General features: G+C 51.8%; 2 protein-coding genes across 4 annotated transcripts in view; both read left to right on the top strand.

Moving 5' to 3' along the window:
* Positions 1-18702, top strand: part of GSE1 (Gse1 coiled-coil protein) — a 212642-nt gene that overhangs the window by 58868 nt on the left and 135072 nt on the right. The gene's annotated exons all lie outside the window — the stretch shown is intronic.
* On the top strand, positions 9118-12547 carry LOC148042831 (uncharacterized). The gene is made up of 2 exons (XM_087729224.1): positions 9118-10047; positions 10130-12547. The coding sequence occupies exons 1-2, from the start codon at positions 9394-9396 to the stop codon at positions 12545-12547; spliced, it is 3072 nt and encodes a 1023-aa protein (XP_087585350.1). The 5' UTR covers positions 9118-9393.

Genomic DNA, 18702 nt, shown 5'->3' with positions numbered 1-18702 from the left:
TCAACTCCCAGAATTCCTTGTGGCTGGGGAATTCTGGGAGACAAAGTCCACCGCTCTTAAAAGTGGCCAGAATTGAGCAACGTTGGCTTAAGGAGATATCCACAGTTCATTTCCTGACCTCCTTTCCCATTTGCAATTTCCCAGGAATGTTTTCTTCCCTTGACCCAATCCAGCCCAATTTTGAAAGCAAGCGATTGTTTGCTTGCTCATCCCCCCCCCCCTCCAAAAATTGGATCCTATTCTGCTTTTTTTATATATATAAAGAGCTTCCCTACAGACATATAGACTGATAGTGCTGAACCGCTCTCGGTAATTTCTTTCATAATTTAATGTACTGTTTTTGTAACTTAATTTTACAATCGGCTGCAAAAGAAGGAAAAGCTTTAGCAAAGAAAAAAAGGAGATATCTTAAAGACGATTAGAGAGGGGGAAATTGGTAAGGTCATCTGTATGGCAACTGTAATTAGGACAGTAACAGAATTGGAAAAAGGGACCTTGGAGGTCTTCTAGTCCAACCCCCTTTCAAGCAGGAAACTCTATACCAGTGGTTCTCAACCTTCCCAATGCCGCGAACCCTTTAATACAGTTCCTCATGTTTTGGTGACCCCCCAACCATAAAATTGGTGTCTTGGTTCCTAAGACTTTGAAAATATGTGTTTTCTGATGGTCTTAAGCGACCCCTGTGAAAGGGTCGTTCGACCCCCCCAAAGGGGTCCTGACCCACAGGTTGAGAACCACTGCTCTATACCATTCCAGACAAAATGTTGTCCAGCCTCTTCTTAAAAAACTTCCAGTGTTGGAGCAGCCACAACTTATAAAAGGCAAAGCGTTCTACTGATTGTTCTCACAATCAGGAAATTTCTCCTTATTTCTAGGTTGTTTCTCTCCTTGATTAGTTTCTATCCATTGTTTAGTGAGCCGAGGTGGCGCAGTGGTTAGGGTGCAGTACTTCAGGCCACTTCAGCTGACTGTTATCTGCAGTTCAGCGGTTCAAATCTCACCGGCTCAAGGTTGACTCAGCCTTCCATCCTTCCGAGGTGGGTGAAATGAGGACCCGGACTGTTGGGGGCAATATGCTGACTCTGTAAACCGCTTAGAGAGGGCTGAAAGCCCTATGAAGCGGTAGATAAGTCTAACTGCTATTGCTATTGCTATTCTTGTCCTGCCTTCAGGTGCTTTGGAGAATAGCTTGACCCCCTTCCTTTTGTGGCAGTCCCTCAAATACTGGAAGAGTGCTATCATGTCACCCTTACTCCTCCTCCTCTCCAGACTAGCTAACATGTTTCATACGTTTCTTCATATGTTTTAGAATGCTCGAAAATTCTCAAGTTAGCAGTGAAACTGCTGGACCACAACGTTCGGCTGATAAGTTGTGGTCCCCTTGTTGTCCAGCATCGATGGAGAAGTGTAGAGGGATGACCTTGAAGAAATGTTATGTGGTGACTGTTAGTAAAACATTGAGCCAGGAAAACAGGAAACGGTCAGAAAGGAGCTCGAGATTTCCCTGTCTTGACTTTCTTTTGGTTTAAGAGGAACACTTATCAGGTTTTCAAGATTCTTCAAGAGAGCCCAGTTATTAATTGTGGCATGTTTCCTAGCGCAGTGGGCTGAAAGTCAAATAGGCTTCTTGTGGAAGCCAGGATGATGTTGGTGGCCTCTACTTGTAGGTGACTTTGGCGTTGTGAAGGAAAAGGGTTGGCCTAAAGCAGAGGTCTTCAAACTTGGCAACTTTAAGACTCGTCGATTTCAACTCCCAGAATTCTCCAAGCCAGCATAATTTACTCTCTTGCAACCCCTTCCTCTGCAATCTCTCCACTTAGGCTAGAGGTCTTCAAACTTGGCAACTTTAAAACTTGTGGACTTCAACTCCCAGAATTCTCCAGCCAGCATAATTTACTTTCTTGTAATCCCTTCCTCTGCAATCTCTCCACTTAGGCTAGAGGTCTTCAAACTTGGCAACTTTAAAACTTGTGGACTTCAACTCCCAGAATTCTCCAGGCAGCATAACTTACTCTCTTGCAACCCCTTCCTCTGCAATCTCTCCACTTAGACCAGAGGTCTTCAAACTTGGCAACTTTAAGACTTGTGGACTTCAACTCCCAGAATTCTCCAGCCAGCATAATTTACTCTCTTGCAACCCCTTCCTCTGCAATCTCTCCATTTAGACTAGAGGTCTTCAAACTTGGCAACTTTAAGACTCGTGGACTTCAACTCCCAGAATTCCCCAGGCAGCATGGCTGAGGTATTACCTCTGGATGCAAACCGTGTGGTTATGGCTTCCTCCATAAACCATGGTTAAAAATGAAGCCTGACCAACTCCCCCCCCCCCCAACAATGTTGTGTCTTGCATCACGGCGGCCTTCACTGGGAGAGCAGCCTCTCTGCTGTCCTTGAATTAGGGGAGTCAACGTGGTTATCTCCCCCACCCTGTTTCTTGGATTACAGCGGGAGGGGTGGAATTTGAACATTGTGGTTTGTGGTTAGCAAACCCTGATTTATGGCTTAATGCGATGTGTGCGCCCCAGCCAGACTCCCTGGCCTTCTGCTGCCAGTTCTCGGGATGTGTGGGCATGGGATGAGATGGGTGGTTCCCTAAATTATCGAAGCAGAGAAATAAATCTCCATCTCCAGAGGACGGTTGGCAGCCGGATGGAATTGAATTTCGCCAACGCTCCCCGGTGGTTTCCAGTGGAGGTTCGGAGGCCAAGTCAGAGGCAACGTTTTCCATTCCCCTCCTCGGAAACATGTGAATCTCCTCTGGCTTTGCAGGGCAACCTGGCTTCCCTTTGCAACACAGGTAGTCCTCGGCTTACGACAGTTTGTTTAGTGACCATTCAAAGTTACGACGTCCCTGAAATAAGTGGCTTCTGACCATTTTTTTCACACTTAACGGCCGCTGTACCATTCCCCGTGGTCACGTGGTTTACATTTAGATGCTGGGCAACTGACTCGTATTTATGACATCGAACATCACTATTCTCATCATACACAGACTAACAAGAGTTTCCCTCTTATTTACATCTCTTATCTAAGGGATTCGAAGTTCTGATGGCCACACACACACACACACACACACACACACACACACACACACACACACACACACACACACCTGCATTTGGGGCATGGCATCCAACCTGCCTTAGTGCTGTTTGCAAGTCACGTAATCTCAATTTATGACATTTGTTGACACAAACTGGTTTACTTCTGGTTTCCAGCAGCAACAACAAGAAAAAAGTCCCATAGCAAACCAAGGGTTCACTTAACAACTGCAGGGTTCGCTTTACAACTGCTATAAACAAAAGGACGTGACATTGTCCGTGACCACCCAACGGCCTGCTTAACAACTATCACGACAGGGCCCTGATTGCAGGCTTGACTACGGTCGTACATCGAAGAATAAACACACACATATATGTAAAATCAGCCAAGATGGGCAGAGATGGGCGTCTTTGGCTGCCTAAGTTCAACTTTGCATTGCGCTCCGGCTCAGCTAGCAAGTTGGAACACAGAACATACGGCTGGAAGGGACCGCAGAGGTCTTCTAGTCCAACCCCATGCTCTTGGCAGGGGACCTCATACCATCAGATGGTTCACCGACAAATGCGCGATAAACATATCCGCGCCGACAAAACCGCGACGGACAAATGAGCACCGTCAAAATCGCGTCGTCAACAAACTATAGACAGGCCAGTGAGTGTGCTGGGCCTTTAACATAGTGGGACGCGTATATGTACGTTATAATCCTAACGCTAACCCTTACCCTTACCCTAAAAAATTTTCGATGTTATTATGCTTGTCATCACGGTTTTGTCGTCACAATTTTATCGTCGCGAATTTGTCGGCGCGATTTTGATGTCCCGTTTTAATCGGTGCTATTTTGTCAGCGCGCATACGGCTATCGCGCAATTGTCGGGTCATGCCATCAGATGGTTGCGCAAGATTTGCCGGGTCCAAGGTTATTTTCCTTAATCCTTTACAAATTCCTGGAGATCCAGAATGGTGGACCTTCCAGGGAGTGGGTTGAGTCAATAACTGGGGTCTTCCTGGGGGCCAAGGGGCGTTGCCCAAAGACCTTATCTGACTCAATCCAATCACGAGAGGATAAGGTCAACCCAATCTGGATACTCCTCCTCCCTCACTATGAGAAGAGGCGTATCAGGTAAGTACCAACGCCCCAGCACCCTGGATGCTACTCCCAATTTGCAATCAGAAAAGCTACAGAGTGCGAGAGGGGTTTTTACCCCGTGTGCTCTAACTCTTGGTTAATGCCTCTTGTTCCTTTAAAAATATTGCAAATATAGAGGGACTGCAAAGGGTGGGCCTTCTCTGGGTGCCGTCAACTAGACAATGTCGTTTGGCGGCTCCTCGGGGGAGGCCTTCTCTGTAGCTGCTCCGGCCCTATGGAACAATCTACCCCCAGAGATCCGGACCCTCCCCACTCTCGCGGCCTTCCGCAAGGCCATTAAGTCCTGGCTTTTCCAGCAGGCCTGGGGCTGTTGACCTCTTGAATGAGGTCCAGCCCCTTGAAGGTTGAGTGCATGTTGTATCTCTTTTAACTTGTCTTGTCTTCTACTTTTTAAACTTTTTAGTATTCCTTTTATTGTTTTTATGTAAGCCGCCCGGAGTCCTTCGGGATTGGGCGGCATATAAATCTATTGAACTCGAACTCGAAACTCAAAAGCAAACAAGAGGTGAACTTGAACCTCAAGGCTTCTCAAAAGCCCAATCGACACGGGACGGTTTGGGGAAATTGCAAGGCCCTCCCAGAGCAGGGGTCTCCAACCTTGGCAACTTTAAGGTGGACTTCAACTCCCAGCTGGCTGATGAACTCTGGGAGTTGAAGTCCACAGGTCTTAAAGTTGCCAAGGTTGGAGACCCTTGGATTCGAAGTCCCTTCCAAAGTCCCTTCCAAACCTATTATTCTGTATTCTGCATTCCTGTTTGCAACCGCTGGTCACAATTTGGCTCCCCGCAGTCACAAAGACTATCTAATCACTGGGGGAAGAGCCAGGGGAGGGGTCTTCCCTCCCACCCTTTTCTGTATTGCACAGCCTTTTATTTCTCTTTTTTTAAAAAACAATCTTGCTTCGGGCTGCTTGCCTCCCGGCCCCAGTCAGCCTCCCTCGGTTGGCGAGAGGCCTTTCAACAAGCTTCATCTGCAAAATAAAAATCAACACAACAAAAGCCAACTCAACGCTGGGCATCCTGTCTGCAATTTTCCTGCCAACGAATCAGGGTTTCTCTTGTTGTTCTTTGTGCCCGGTCCTGCTTTGCTACGTTTTGGGCAGTCCTTGCCGCACGCCGTTTCTGGATGTTGCTCGATGCTCCCGTTCCCTGCCAACTGCAGAGAGTCTGCTCGGCTTGCCAACTTCAGTCCTGCCCAATTCCCTTACCTCTCTGCACCCCGGAAAGACGGAAGCGGTGTGGGGTTGCTTGGAAAAAGAGGAAATTCCCATCCAAAGGGCACGCAGAAAAGCAGGACTGGCTCTTTTTTAAAAAAAAAAATTTATTTCATTTTATCAATTTCATATATACATTCACAATTATATGATCTCATAACTGTTATTAATAATATGTATTTATAACAATTTTTTCCCTACAGTTGACAATATACTTGAAGATTGCTTTCTTACCATCCCATAGATCCATCTTATCTTACAACGGTCCTACTTCTTCTTCCCTCCCTCCCTCTTTCCTTCCCTCGTTTCTTCTCTCCTGCTCTCCTTCCTTCCCTCCTTCCTTCCTTCCTTCCTTCCCTCCTTTCTTCTCTCCTTCTCTCCTTCCTTTCCCCCTTCCTTTTCTCCTTCCTTCCCCCCTTCCTTCTCTCCTACATTCTCTCCTTCCTTCCCTCCTTCCTTCTCTCCTTCTTCCTTCCCTCCTTCCTTCCCTCCTTTCTTCTCTCCTTCTCTCCTTCCTTCCCTCCTTCCTTCCCTCCTTCCTTCCCTCCTTCCTTCCCTCCTTGCTTCCCTCCCTCCCTCCTTCCTACCCCCCTTTCTTCTCTTTCTTTGGCTGCAGCCAGCCCACATCCTAAATCTGGAGCAGGGGTCTCCCACCTTGGCAACTTTAAGACTTGTGGTTCCTCAGCCAGCTAGGAGTTGAAGTCCACCTTAAAGTTGCCAAGGTTGGAGACCACTGTTCTAATCCACCTTCCTGCTCAAGCAAGAGACCTTATGCCATTAAAGACAGATGATTGTCCACTCTCTACTTAAAAACCTCCAGTGATGGAGCACCCACAGCTTCTGGAGGCAAGGTGTTCCACAGGTTAATTCTTCTCACCACCACCATCGGACACCCCCAAAATGATTTGCGCAAATGATGGTAGAAAGACAGAGGCGCGTAGGGGGAAATTCAGAGGCTGCAATTGTTCAATCACGAAATCCCCAAGGGTTAAATCAGCCTGGCTGATTCTGGGGAAATTCTGGGAGTTGAAGTCCACAAGTCTTAAAGTGGGCAAGGTTTTGCGCCCCTGGTTCATGCATTCTGTAAGCCCTGCTCGTTTTATAGGGTTTAATACCACTATTAAGACAAAGCCCTGGATAGGTATGTATGCCACATCTTACGCATGTCAGTGAAGTTTGCCGATGCAGACCTTAAGGAGATGTTAAATGTCTCTGAATGGGACATCCCCTGAAGAGGAGAATATGTAAACACAACAACGGATAGAGTGGATGGAGGGAAGAGTAGAAGGAAAGATAGGAAGGAGAGGAGAAAGGAGAGGAATAGGAGAAAGGGAAAGGCAGAGGAAGAATGGGAGGGAATGTAAGAGTAGGAAAGAGGGGAGGAATGGGAAGAAGAGGGGAAGGGTAAAGGGGAGGAAGGGGAAGGAGAGGAGGGAAAGGAGAGGAGGAAGGAAGGAAGGAGAGAAGAAAGAGAAGAAAGGGGGTAGGAAGGAGGGAAGGAAGGAGGGAAGGAAGGAGGGAAGGAAGGAGAGGAGAGAAGAAAGGAGGGAAGGAAGGAGGGAAGGAAGGAGAGAAGGAGAGAAGAAAGGAGGGAAGGAAGGAGGGAATGTAGGAGAGAAAGAAAGGGGGAAGGAAGGAGGAAAGGAAGGGGGAAAGGAAGGAGAGAAGGAGAAAAGAAAGGAGGGAAGGGGAAGGAGGGAGGGAAGGAAGGGGAGTAGGAGAGAAGAAACGAGGGAAGGAAAGAGGGAGGGAGGGAAGAAGAAGTAGGACCGTTGTAAGATAAGATGGATCTATGGGATGTTAAAAAAGCAATCTTCAAGTATATTGCCAACAGTAGGGAAAAATTGTTATAAATACATATTATTAATAACAGTTATGGGATCATATAATTGTGAATGTATATATGAAATTGATAAAATTAAAATAATTTAAAAAATAAATAAATAAAAAATAAATGTCTCTGAATGCCCAAGAAGGTGCCCCTGGGGGCTTCGCTGTGCGTGCGAGGCATGTGCTGGGATTCTGTGTGCTTTGGTTCCTGCCTGTGTATGTGCTGCGCACACACACACACACACACACACACACACACACACACACACACATGCACACGCTTCAAATCAAACAGTGGCTTTGATAAAGGCTTGGGGATGTCCAGACTCCATTCTAAGGCTGCAGGTTGCCCAGTGTGGTAATTTGCCCGGAGTAATTCCAGAGCCGAGGGAGAGACCTGGCCAAGAAAACGGAGGCCACTGAACTCGGAGAAGGAATTTCTGTGGCTTGTCCCAACAGAATTCCTGGCACGCTGCTAAAAATCCTCCCCCAGCCCCTGGGAGGAGCGAAAGGGGCTGGCCCCAATCCCTGGAGCAGTGGGGGCGTGCTCTGCCTCTGCTCCTCCACCCCCTCCAACTCCCCTGCCTGCTTGGGAGAAGGGGGGGGGATTTCTGCTGGAAAAGGTCTTTTTTCCCCAAAGGAATCAATCTTGGTCTGTCCTCTCCAACTTTGGCCTGATAGCTGAGTCCAAGATGTAACTGGTCCAAGATCGGGTGAGTCAGCAGACTGGAGTTAGTTTGTCTCTTTTTATCTTGGGTGCGAAGGCCCTGGGGAGGGTCACCTCCCCTGCTTGTCCCACCTCCCCCCCCCACCTTAAAGTATGGCCCAGGATATGAGGGTCACCCATGGCGAGAGGTTTTATCCATTGTCACTCGATGAAGATGTTTCTGCAATGGGGGGGCGCTGGAGCTTAGGGAGGAGAGGCTGCTACAGACCCCCTTAAGATTGCTGGGGTGAAAGACCCGTCTGGAGCCCCCCTCCTCTTCCTGTGCTTTTGGGATGGAGGAGGAGGAGGAGGAGGAGGAGGAGGAGGAGGAGGAGGAGGAGGAGGAGGAGGAGGAGGAAGGAGGACTATCGTGGGGTCCTTGGTGCTCTCTGAGCTTAGTTGTTCTCCATAGTGAGGGGGGAGGAGTATCCAGGATGGGTTTGACCTTATCCTCTCGTGATTGGTTTGAGTCAGATAAGCTCTTTGGGCTCCGCCCCTTGGCAGTGAGCATGCCCAGTTTTCTGACTCAAAACCTTCGTGAGAAGTTGCTCATTCGAGAGCTCCAGGAATTTACTAGGAAAATTCAATTGGATCCGTCGAGTTTGCCTCCCTGCTTTATACACAGCCTCCTCCTGCAAGATTGGAACTGCCACTAGCCCCCCTGGGGCGGCAGGCTGCCCTGGACACTGAGGAGATCCGAAGTCTCTCAGTGAGGAGCTTGACCAGGCAGCAGGAGAAAGGGCAAAAGCCTCTAGCAGGCAGCCCCAACCGCTGAGGCTTGTAAGTCGCTGGAGCGCTCCGTTGCTCCCCTCAAGGGTTGAGCGAGGAACCAGGGCTTTCAAACGCCCTGGAGCGCCCGCGCTGCCTCCACGTGGCCAGAGGATCGTGAGGAAGCCGAAGAAGCTGTTCCTGGCCACAGCGGCATCGGAGGAGAGGCAGGAGGAAGAGAATCCGGCTGGGAGCGCACGTGGCAAGCTCTCAGGAGCTCAAGCCTCGCTTCAGGCACTTTTAAATTTCGCGCCCCTTTGCAAGCCGGTCGGCGCCATTTTGAAGCCGGGAGGACCCACGTGGTCCAAAATGGCGGCGCCCAGCAACTACCAGGAAGGAGAATCCCAGGCAGTTGCAAGCAGGGACTGCAGCCCCACCGGAGGGGCAGAAGAACAAGCATGCAACCAAGCAGCCAGCCATCAGAACGCCCCAGGCAAAGGGGGGGAAAATTCAGGCACTCCCTTATCCAGCGGAGGCTCAGGGGAGAATCCAGCCCTGCCAACAAGGATCCCTATAGACACCTCGGGGCTTTGGGGCTCCACTCAGGGGTGGCAATCCCCTATCACCCCTACTGTGGGGGCAGCCTTGCCTACTGGCTTTCCCCTTTTGGGCAGCCCCCCCCCTGCTCAGGGGGGCTTCAGCCCCAACCCAGCGCCTCCCACAGGAGCCCCCAACTTCCAAGAATTAATGATGCAGGCTTTTCAGCAATACATGGCTGCAGCATTCCAGCAGCCACAGCCTCAGGGGGCCCCCCTCCCCCCCACCCCCAGGGCCCCTGAATTCCCAGAGGCCCAGGAGGAAGAGATTCACAGCTCCTCAGATTCATCCCAGGAGGACAGTGACAATGAAAGTGAGGAAGGCGAGATCAGAGAACTCAAGCTATCAGAGGATGAAGGCATGCCTCCTCCTAAACCCACATTCACTGGGTTGTTCCAGCCCTCACTGTTTGAGTCCCTGCTCTTCAAGGCCAAGGCAACGGTCAAGCTAGGCAACAGAGCAGCGGAGGCCACACCCCAACGCCAGGGCCTCTCAGCAGAGAACATCTTTGATGAGCAGGCCATCGAGGCAGACACTGTTCCTACGCCCAAGACCTTCCTAGGCCTGATAAGGCGCCAATGGGCATCTCCTACAAAGGGCCCATCACCCTCCTCTTCAGACAGGATGTTCTTCAATGTGGACCAAGAGCTGGCTAAGCTACTTGCACAGCCCACCATAGATGATCCAATAGTGGCCCTTCATACATCCACCAACATGCCTGGGGAGCCAGAGGATGCCTTGAAGGCGGAGGACAAGAAGGCAGACCTCACCTTGCAGAGGGGCCATTTAGCAGCGGCCTGGGCGGTGAAAGCATCCACCACAGCCTCTTTCATCATCAGATCTTCCTTGCTGTGGCTGCAGGAGCTACAGCAACGCACCCCCATAGCAGATGCCCGGTCACATCAGGACATCAACAGGCTGGCAGCGGCCATCCAGTTCTCATCGGATGCCACCCTGGCTGCAGCCAGATTCGCTTCCAGGGCGATCGCATCGTCGGTGGCATCACGCAGGCTGCTGTGGCTTCGACAGTGGCAGGTGGAGGTTCGTCACAAGTGGCGCCTGGCCTCAGCCCCCTTCACAGGGGACTCCCTCTTTGGCTCGGCTCTGGACCGGTTCCTGGTTGAGAACAAGGACAAGAGGAAGGTCCTCGCCACTGCCCAGAAGAAAGGCAGCTTCAGGTCAACTCCATACCCCAGACGCTCCTACTCCCGGGGTCAGGACTCTGGTTCCTTCTTTCGGGGTCAGGACTTCCTTAGGGGGTCAGAGGCAGGTTTCTCAGGAGGCAGGCAGTATCAAGGGGGATTCCCTGCTAGACAGAGGTACCCAGACAGACAGCAAAGAGGCAGGCAACAGAAGCGGCCCTTTCGAGGGGGCGGAGGAGGCGGAGGGGGGCGCTCCTTCCGCAAATATTAAAGCTAGGTCCAGCACTCTCCCCATTGGGGGGTGCTTAGCGCACTTCGCTGACCGCTGGGACCTCACCTCCTCTGACAGATGGGTGCAGAAGACCATCAGGCATGGCCTTTCACTCGAATTTCTTTCCAGTCCCCCGAGCTTCTTCCGGATATGTCCGGTTTCTAAGAACCCGACCCGGAGGCTGCTGATGCAGGAAGCCATCCAACACCTGTTGGAGATCCGGGCGATCCAGCCAGTGCCTCCAGAGCAACAGGGTCAGGGGCACTATTCCATCCTGTTTGTCATCCCCAAGGCCTCTGGGGGCTGGAGAGCGATCCTTGACTTGAAACGCCTGAACCGTTCCATTCGCTATAGGAGGTTCAAGATGCACTCCCTACACTCTATCTTGGAGGGGGTTAGACAAGGAGACTTTCTCACTTCCATAGACCTCACTGAGGCCTATCTGCACATCCCCATTGCCCAGGATCACCGTAGGTACCTCAGGTTCTGCTACATGGGTCATCACTATCAGTACCGGGCCCTCCCCTTCGGGCTGTCCTCGGCCCCGAGGGTATTCACAAAGGTAATGGCAGCGCTGGCAGCGCACCTGAGACAGGTCCCGGTGCGCATCCAATGTTACCTGGATGATCTGCTCCTGCAGTCATCTTCCTTTAGGGGCGCTCTGCAAGACCTAGACATCACCATGACAGTCCTGAGGGACCATGGGTTTACAGTGAACCTAGCCAAGAGTCACCTCCACCCCTCTACTAGTCTGATTCACCTAGGAGCCAGAATAGACACCCAGGCGGGCATGGTCTTCCTGTCACCCGACAGACAGATAGCGCTTAGACAGCTAGCCTCCTCGATAGCCAGGAAGCGCAAGGTGTCCCTAGCCACTCTGTCTAAACTACTAGGCACCATGGTCTCCGCCATTGGCATCGTCCCGTGGGCTCGCCTCCACACCAGAGATCTCCAATGGTTCCTCTTGCCGTTCCAGCGAAGACGCACGAGCTGTTCGCAGACCAAGGTACTTCTCCCGCTAGACGTCTCCCGCTCCCTGGCTTGGTGGACATCCCCAGCGATCACAAAGGGCGAAACCTTCTGGACACCAGACCGCTTGACGGTAACGACGGACGCCAGTCTGAGTGGGTGGGGTGCCCATCTGCTGGCTCAGATGGCGCAAGGAGAGTGGACTCAGGCGGAAGGGACTCACAACATAAACTGGTTGGAGCTCAGGGCGGTCCGCCTGGCTCTGTTACGGTTCCAGAATTCGGTCAGGGGCCAGCACATATTAGTCCTCACAGACAATATCACTACCAAGGCTCACATAAACAGACAGGGGGGGACAAGATCAAGGGCCCTCATGAAGGAGGCCAAACGTCTGGGTCAGTGGGCCGAAAGGAACCTCCGGTCTTTGAGGGCAGAACACATAGCGGGGGTGGACAACACCAGGGCCGACTGGCTCAGCCGGGCCGAGGTGGACAACTCAGAGTGGAGGCTACAGCCTGCGATATTCGAGGAGGTGGCCGAGCGCTTCGGGCGCCCGGAAGTCGATCTGTTCGCCACTCCCCTCAACACTCAGCTCCCGAGGTTCTTCTCCAGGTACCGGACACGGGGGGCGGAAGGGACGGACGCTCTGCGGAGCTCATGGCCCAGGGGTCTTTTGTATGCCTTTCCTCCCTTGCCCCTGATTCCCAGGGTCATACGGAAGATCCTTCAGGAGGGGGCGGAAGTGGTTCTGTTGGCTCCTCATTGGCCCCGGAGGCCTTGGTTTGCAGATCTCCAGTCTCTGTCAGTGGAGAGGCCCTGGAGAATTCCCCAGGAGAGGATCTCCCTCAGCCAGGGGGCGCTGGAGCACCCGGATCCTCAATGGCTCCAGTTGACCGCTTGGCGGTTGAGCGGAGCATCCTGAGGAGAGACCTCTTCTCCCCCAGGGTGATAAGGACTATCCAGGCCGCCCGCAGGCCCTCCACAGAGCGCATCTATGGCTCCACTTGGCGGGCCTTTGACTCTTGGTGCAACTCCCGGGGGTTCAACCCCATCCAGGCTACGGTGCCTCAGGTTCTGGACTTCCTCCAGGCGGGCCTGGATAGAGGGTTAGCTCCTAACACAATTAGGAGACAGGTCTCAGCCATCTCATCAGTTCTCCTGTGTGGCAGAAACCAGAGCCTGACGCACCACCCCATGGTCAGGCAATTCCTTAAGGGGGCCTCCAACCTCAGACCACCTACGGTACACAGGTACCCTTCCTGGGATTTACACAGGGTATTGGACGCTCTAACGGGCGCCCCATTTGAGCCATTACAAACAGTTTCCCTTAAGTTCCTGACCCTGAAGGTGGCTTTCCTGGTGGCCATCACTTCCGCCAGGCGGATATCCGAACTGCAGGCGCTGTCCACCAGGGAGGATCTCTGTGTCTTTCACCAAGATAGGGTGGTGTTACGGCTGGATCCATCCTTCATTCCCAAGGTGTGCTCCTGCTTCCATCGGCCCAGGAACTGATTTTGCCCAACTTCTGCCCAGACCCTTCTCACCCATTGGAGAGGAAGTGGCACACTCTGGACGTTAGGAGGGCTCTGAGGATTTACCTCAGGAGAACCAGGCCAAACAGGAAATCCGAAGCCCTGTTTGTCTCCTTCCAACCAGGATCCCTGGGTAATAAGGTAACTTCCACCACTATCGGCAGGTGGTTGCGAACCTGCATTGCCACTGCTTACCAATCGCAGGGGTTACAGACACCAAATCATATCACAGCCCACTCCACACGGAGTGCTGCCACATCCACGGCCTGGGCCACACAAGCATCCCTGGCCGAAATCTGCAGGGCAGCCACGTGGGCTTCCCCCTCTCCCTTTGTTAGGAACTATAAGTTGGACTCCTTTGCCTCGGCAGAGGCCTCGTTCGGCCGCAGGGTGTTGCAGGCGGTTCACAGGGCTGGACCCGTGCCTCAACAGGCCTGAGAGGGGGACATATGGCCTCAGGGATCTCCCTCCCTAGGGACGTGCAGGCTTTGGTACGTCCCATCCTGGATACTCCTCCCCCCTCACTATGGAGAAAGGGCGTTGGTACTTACCTGATACGCCTCTTCTCATAGTGGGGGGAGGAGTATCCAGTCCCTCCCTGACTATGTTTGTACAACTAAGTGTTATGTTCATTGTTTATATTGTTATTTAATTATTGATGTGAAGACAATAAAAGCAAAAAAACTGAATCAAGAGTCTGGAGTGAATGATGCAACGAGTCGGAGAGAGTTCTTCGTCATAAAACTGGGCATGCTCACTGCCAAGGGGCGGAGCCCAAAGAGCTTATCTGACTCAAACCAATCACGAGAGGATAAGGTCAAACCCATCCTGGATACTCCTCCCCCCACTATGAGAAGAGGCGTATCAGGTAAGTACCAACGCCCTTTTTCTTGCAGACTTTTCGTTTTTTTTTATTTTTTTATTTCTCATATATACATTCACAATTATATAATCTCATAACTGTTGTTAATAATATGTATTTATAACAGTTTTTCTCCCCTACAATTGACAATATAATTGAGATTGCTTTCTTACCATCCCATACACCCATCTTATTTTACAACAATCCTACTTCTTCTTCCTTCCTTCCTTTCTTCTCTCCTTCTCTCCTTCCTTCCCTCCTTCCTTGCCTCCTTCCTTCCCCCTTCCTTCCCTCCTTTCTTCTCTCCTTCTCTCCTTCCCTCCTTCCTTCCTTCCCTCCTTCCTTCCCTCCTTCCTTCCCTTCTTTCTTCTCTCTCTCTCCTTCCTTTCCTCCTTCCTTCCCTCCTTCCTTTCCTCCTTTTTTCTCTCCCTCATTTCCTCCTTCCTTCCTTCCTTTCTTCTCCCCTTCTCTCCTTCCGTCCCTCCTTTCTTATCTCCTTCTCTCCTTCCTTCCCTCCTTGCTTCCCTCCCTCCTTCCTTCCCTCCTTCACTTCCTCCTACCTTTCCCTCCTTTCTTCTCTCCTTCCTTCCCCTCTTCTTCCTTTCTTCTCTCCTTCCTTCCTTCCTTCCTTCCTTCTTCCTCTCCTCTCCCTTCTCTCCTTCCCCTTCCTCTCCTCTCCTCTTCCCCTCTTCTTCCCTTTCCTCCCCTCTCTTGCAGACTTTTCATAACCCAACTAGGTGACTTCATCAGTCCTAGGAGGTAGAAGCATGTATGGAGTGGCGGAGAAGAGAAGAAGGGGTCCTTGGTGCTCTCTGAGCTTAGTTACTTTCTTGTAGACGTCTCATGACCCAGCTAGGTAACATCATCAGTGCCAGTGGGGGGGGGGGGTCACTAAGAAGAGCAGGGCCTTCTTATAATTGCAGTAGTGCATAATTGGCAGTTATGTCTCCCGTACCCTGGAACTGGCCCTTGTCAGCCTCCGGGACATGGAGGCGTGCAACATTAGATGGTGGTTTTGGGCACGATTGGGCGATGGGTGCGCCATCCCCTTTGCTGAGATCCCTCTCGGAATCAGGCGAGCTTCACGCTGGTCCGGCCTCTGACCAGGTCCGGCTGCTGTCCATCTCCCTGGCCTCTTTCTGGCCCATCTTTGGCTGCCTTAGTGGCAGGAAAAGCCCCCTTTCTTTGGCTAACGTGGTCGTTGACCTCCTGCATTCACCAGGCGTCTCTCTCTCTCCCGGTGTGCAGCTGCCTCTCCTTTCTGAAGTTGAAAATCCATTTAAGTCAAGAGGAGGAGGAATTATGGCTGCTGAGGCCCTTTGCATTTCACCGTAAATCCTCTTTACGGCTCCACCACGCTCGCTTAGCCGTATGATCGGGCCGTCGGGATGTGTGAGCCTCTCTCAAGGCAGGCCTGGGAAGGGAGCGCCCACCTTCTCGGAGAGGCTCTGGGGGATGATTTCCTGGGAGGAGGAGGAGGAGGAAAAGGAAGGAGAAAGGGGGAGGAGGAAAAGGGGAAGGAGGAAGAGGAGGAAGAAAAGAAGAGGAGGAGGAGGAAGAGGAGGAAGAAAAGGGGAACGGAGGAGGAAAAGGGGAAGGAGGAAGAGGAGGAAGAAAAGAAGAGGGGAGGAGAAGGAGGAAGAGGAGGAAGAAAAGGGGAACGAAGGAGGAAAAGGGAAGGAGGAAGAGGAGGAAGAAAAGGGGAACGGAGGAGGAAAAGGGGAAAGGAGGAAGAGGAGGAAGAAAAGAGGGGGGAGGAGGAGGAAGAGGAGGAAGAAAAGGGGAACGGAGGAGGAAAAGGGGAAGGAGGAAGAGAAGAAAAGGGGAGGAGGAGGAGGAAGAGGTGGAAGAAAAGGGGAACGAAGGAGGAAAAGGGGAAGGAGGAAAAGGAGGAAGAAAAGAAGAGGGAAGGAGGAGGAGGAAGAGGAGGAAGAAAAGGGGAACGGAGGAGGAAAAGGGGAAGGAGGAAGAGGAGGAAGAAAAGAAGAGGGGAGGAGGAGGAGGAAGAGGAGGAAGAAAAGGGGAATGAAGAAAGAGGAAGAAAAGGAAAGAGGAAGCAAAGTGGAAGGAAGAAGAGGAGGAAGAAAAGGAGAAGGAAAGAGGAAGCAAAGTGGAAAGAAGGAAGAAGAGGAGGAAGAAAGGGGGAAAGGAGGAGGAGGAGGAAGAAGAGGAGGAGGAAGCAAAGGGGAAGGAAGGAGGAAGAGAAGGAAGGAAAGGGGAAGGAGGAGGAGACACTGTCCCCATCTGGGCAGCACAGAGCCAACTGTTGCATTTGGGGGGGGGGCTCTAGAAGCTCCCATTGTACGTTCCCCCTGCTGGGTCTTGGGGTGCAGAGGAGGTAGGGGCTGACAAGGGTCCTTCAGGACAGTGGCCAAGGGTTTGCCCTGCCTCCTGCCCATCGCTGAAGTCAACCAGGCCGACCGCTGAGGTCCAAGGTTGAGATGGATGAACCTCTAGGGGGCTTCTCAATCATCCAAGTCACAGTTGTCCAGAAAGTGCTTTCAACCCTCATTCCCCCCCCAAAACATTTCTCTTCTCATCAGCTGCTCTTCCTTGACCTCTGCAGACCCCCCCTCCGTTTCATCTGCTCTTGTTCCCCCTGTGGGGAGGGGGTGGGTGGGGGTTGGAAGCCTGGAGTTTGGCTAGCTTCACTTTTGGTGGGTGGCTCAGCCCCTTCCCTCTTCTTAGCCCTTGCACTGAAGGCTGACCCAGCACAGGACGGGGCTATCTCCCAGGGTCAGCCCTGGCCACCCCTTCCCCCAGCAAGGCGCTTTCTCCTGCATTCCACACTCCCCCCCCCTTTCTGGCCCTTCCAGCTGCCCCCTCCTCCTCCTCTGTTTGTTATCTTCCTTCCAGGCCTGGTGACCTCGAGGGGAGAGCAATCTCTCCTGGCTCCTTTGTCCAGCCTCCCAGCCGCCCACACACAGCCCCGCTCCCTAATCTCCCAAGTCCAGGACTTCTTCTCTGCAGGATGACCCAGTGCCCCACTAATGACTCAGAGGGGGGGGGGGAGTTGGGGGGGGAGGAGAAGAGGGGGGTTTGCGCATTTATTTTCTGCGACTTTGAGCAGTGGGGTTTTTTGTGGCTTTCGGACCATGAGGGTTAGCAGCTTGACTCCAGCTTGACTCCTCGGTGCTTTTTTTTGGGGGGGGGGGATTTTACAAGTGCCCCAGGAACATGGATCCAGGAAGGGTTAGTCCTTGACTTACACTCGTTCATTTAGTGGCTGTTGGAAGTTTCTTTTTTTTTTAAAAAAATTATTTTATCAATTTCATATATACATTCACAATTATATGATCTCATAACTGTTATTAATAATATGTATTTATAACATTTTTTTTCTCTACAGTTGACAATATACTTGAAGATTGCTTTCTTACCATCCCATAGATCCGTCTTATCTTACAACGGTCCTACTTCTTCTTCCGTCCCTCCCCTCTTTCCTTCCCTCGTTTCTTCTCTCCTGCCTCTCCTTCCTTCCCTCCTTCCTTCCCTCCCTCCTTCCCCCTTCCCTCCTTCTCTCCTTCCCTCCTTCCTTCCCTCCTTTCTTCTCTCCTTCTCTCCTTCCTTTCCTCCTTCCTTCCCCCTTCCTTCTCTCCTACATTCCCTCCTTCCTTCCCTCCTTTCTTCTCCTCTCCTTCCTTCCCCCCTTCCTTTCCTCCTTCCTTCCCCCTTCCTTCTCTCCTACATTCCCTCCTTCCTTCCCTCCTTCCTTCCCCCCTTCCTTCTCTCCTTCCTTCCCTCCTTCCTTCCCTCCTTTCTTCTCTCCTTCTCTCCTTCCTTCCCTCCTTCCTTCCCTCCTTCCTTCCCTCCTTTCTTCTCTCCTCTCCTTCCTTCCTCCTTTCTTCTCTCCTTCTCTCCTTCCTTCTCTCCTACATTCCCTCCTTCCTTCCCTCCTTTCTTTTCTCCTTCTCTCCTTCCTTCCCTCCTTCCTTCCCTCCCTCCTTCCCCCTTCCCTCCTTCTCTCCTTCCTTCCCTCCTTCCTTCCTTCCTTTCCCCCTTCCTTTCCTCCTTCCTTCCCCCCTTCCTTCTCTCCTACATTCCCTCCTTCCTTCCCTCCGTTCTTCTCTCCTTCCTTCCCTCCTTCCTTCCCTCCCTCCTTCCCCCTTCCCTCCTTCCTTCCCTCCTTCCTTCCTTCCCTCCTTTCTTCTCTCCTTCTCTCCTTCCTTTCCCCCTTCCTTTCCTCCTTCCTTCCCCCCTTCCTTCTCTCCTACATTTCCTCCTTCCTTCCCTCCGTTCTTCTCTCCTTCCTTCCCTCCTTCCTTCCCTCCTTTCTTCTCTCCTTCTCTCCTCCCTTCCCTCCTTCCTTCCCTCCTTTCTTCTCTCCTTCTCTCCTTCCTTCCCTCCTTGCTTCCCTCCCTCCTTCCCTCCCTCCTTCCTACCCCCCTTTCTTCTCTTTCTTCTCTCCTTCCTTCCTTCCTCCTCTCCTTTCCCTTCTCTGTTGGAAGTTTCTATGGCACTGAACAATGTTTATAGAGATTCTCCGTCATGCAGGTGTGTCCCAAAGGTGCTTTTTTCAAGAGGCAACTGGACTTTTCCCCCCCACCGCTTGAAGATGTTTCACCTCTCATCCAAAAAGCTTCTTCAGTTCTGGGGAAGCTTCTTGGATGAGATGAGAACTGAAGAAGCTTCTTGGAGGAGAAGCGAAACGTCTTCAAGGAAAAACTAGGACGTTCAGTTGCC

Source organism: Thamnophis sirtalis, unplaced genomic scaffold (assembly GCF_051295495.1).
Source record: "Thamnophis sirtalis isolate CommonGarterSnake01/CBP01778 unplaced genomic scaffold, rThaSir2_p1.2 scaffold_14, whole genome shotgun sequence".
Taxonomy (NCBI): domain Eukaryota; kingdom Metazoa; phylum Chordata; class Lepidosauria; order Squamata; family Natricidae; genus Thamnophis; species Thamnophis sirtalis.
The sequence above is the reverse complement of the archived record's forward strand: the minus strand, read 5'-3'. Positions and strand labels throughout refer to the sequence as shown.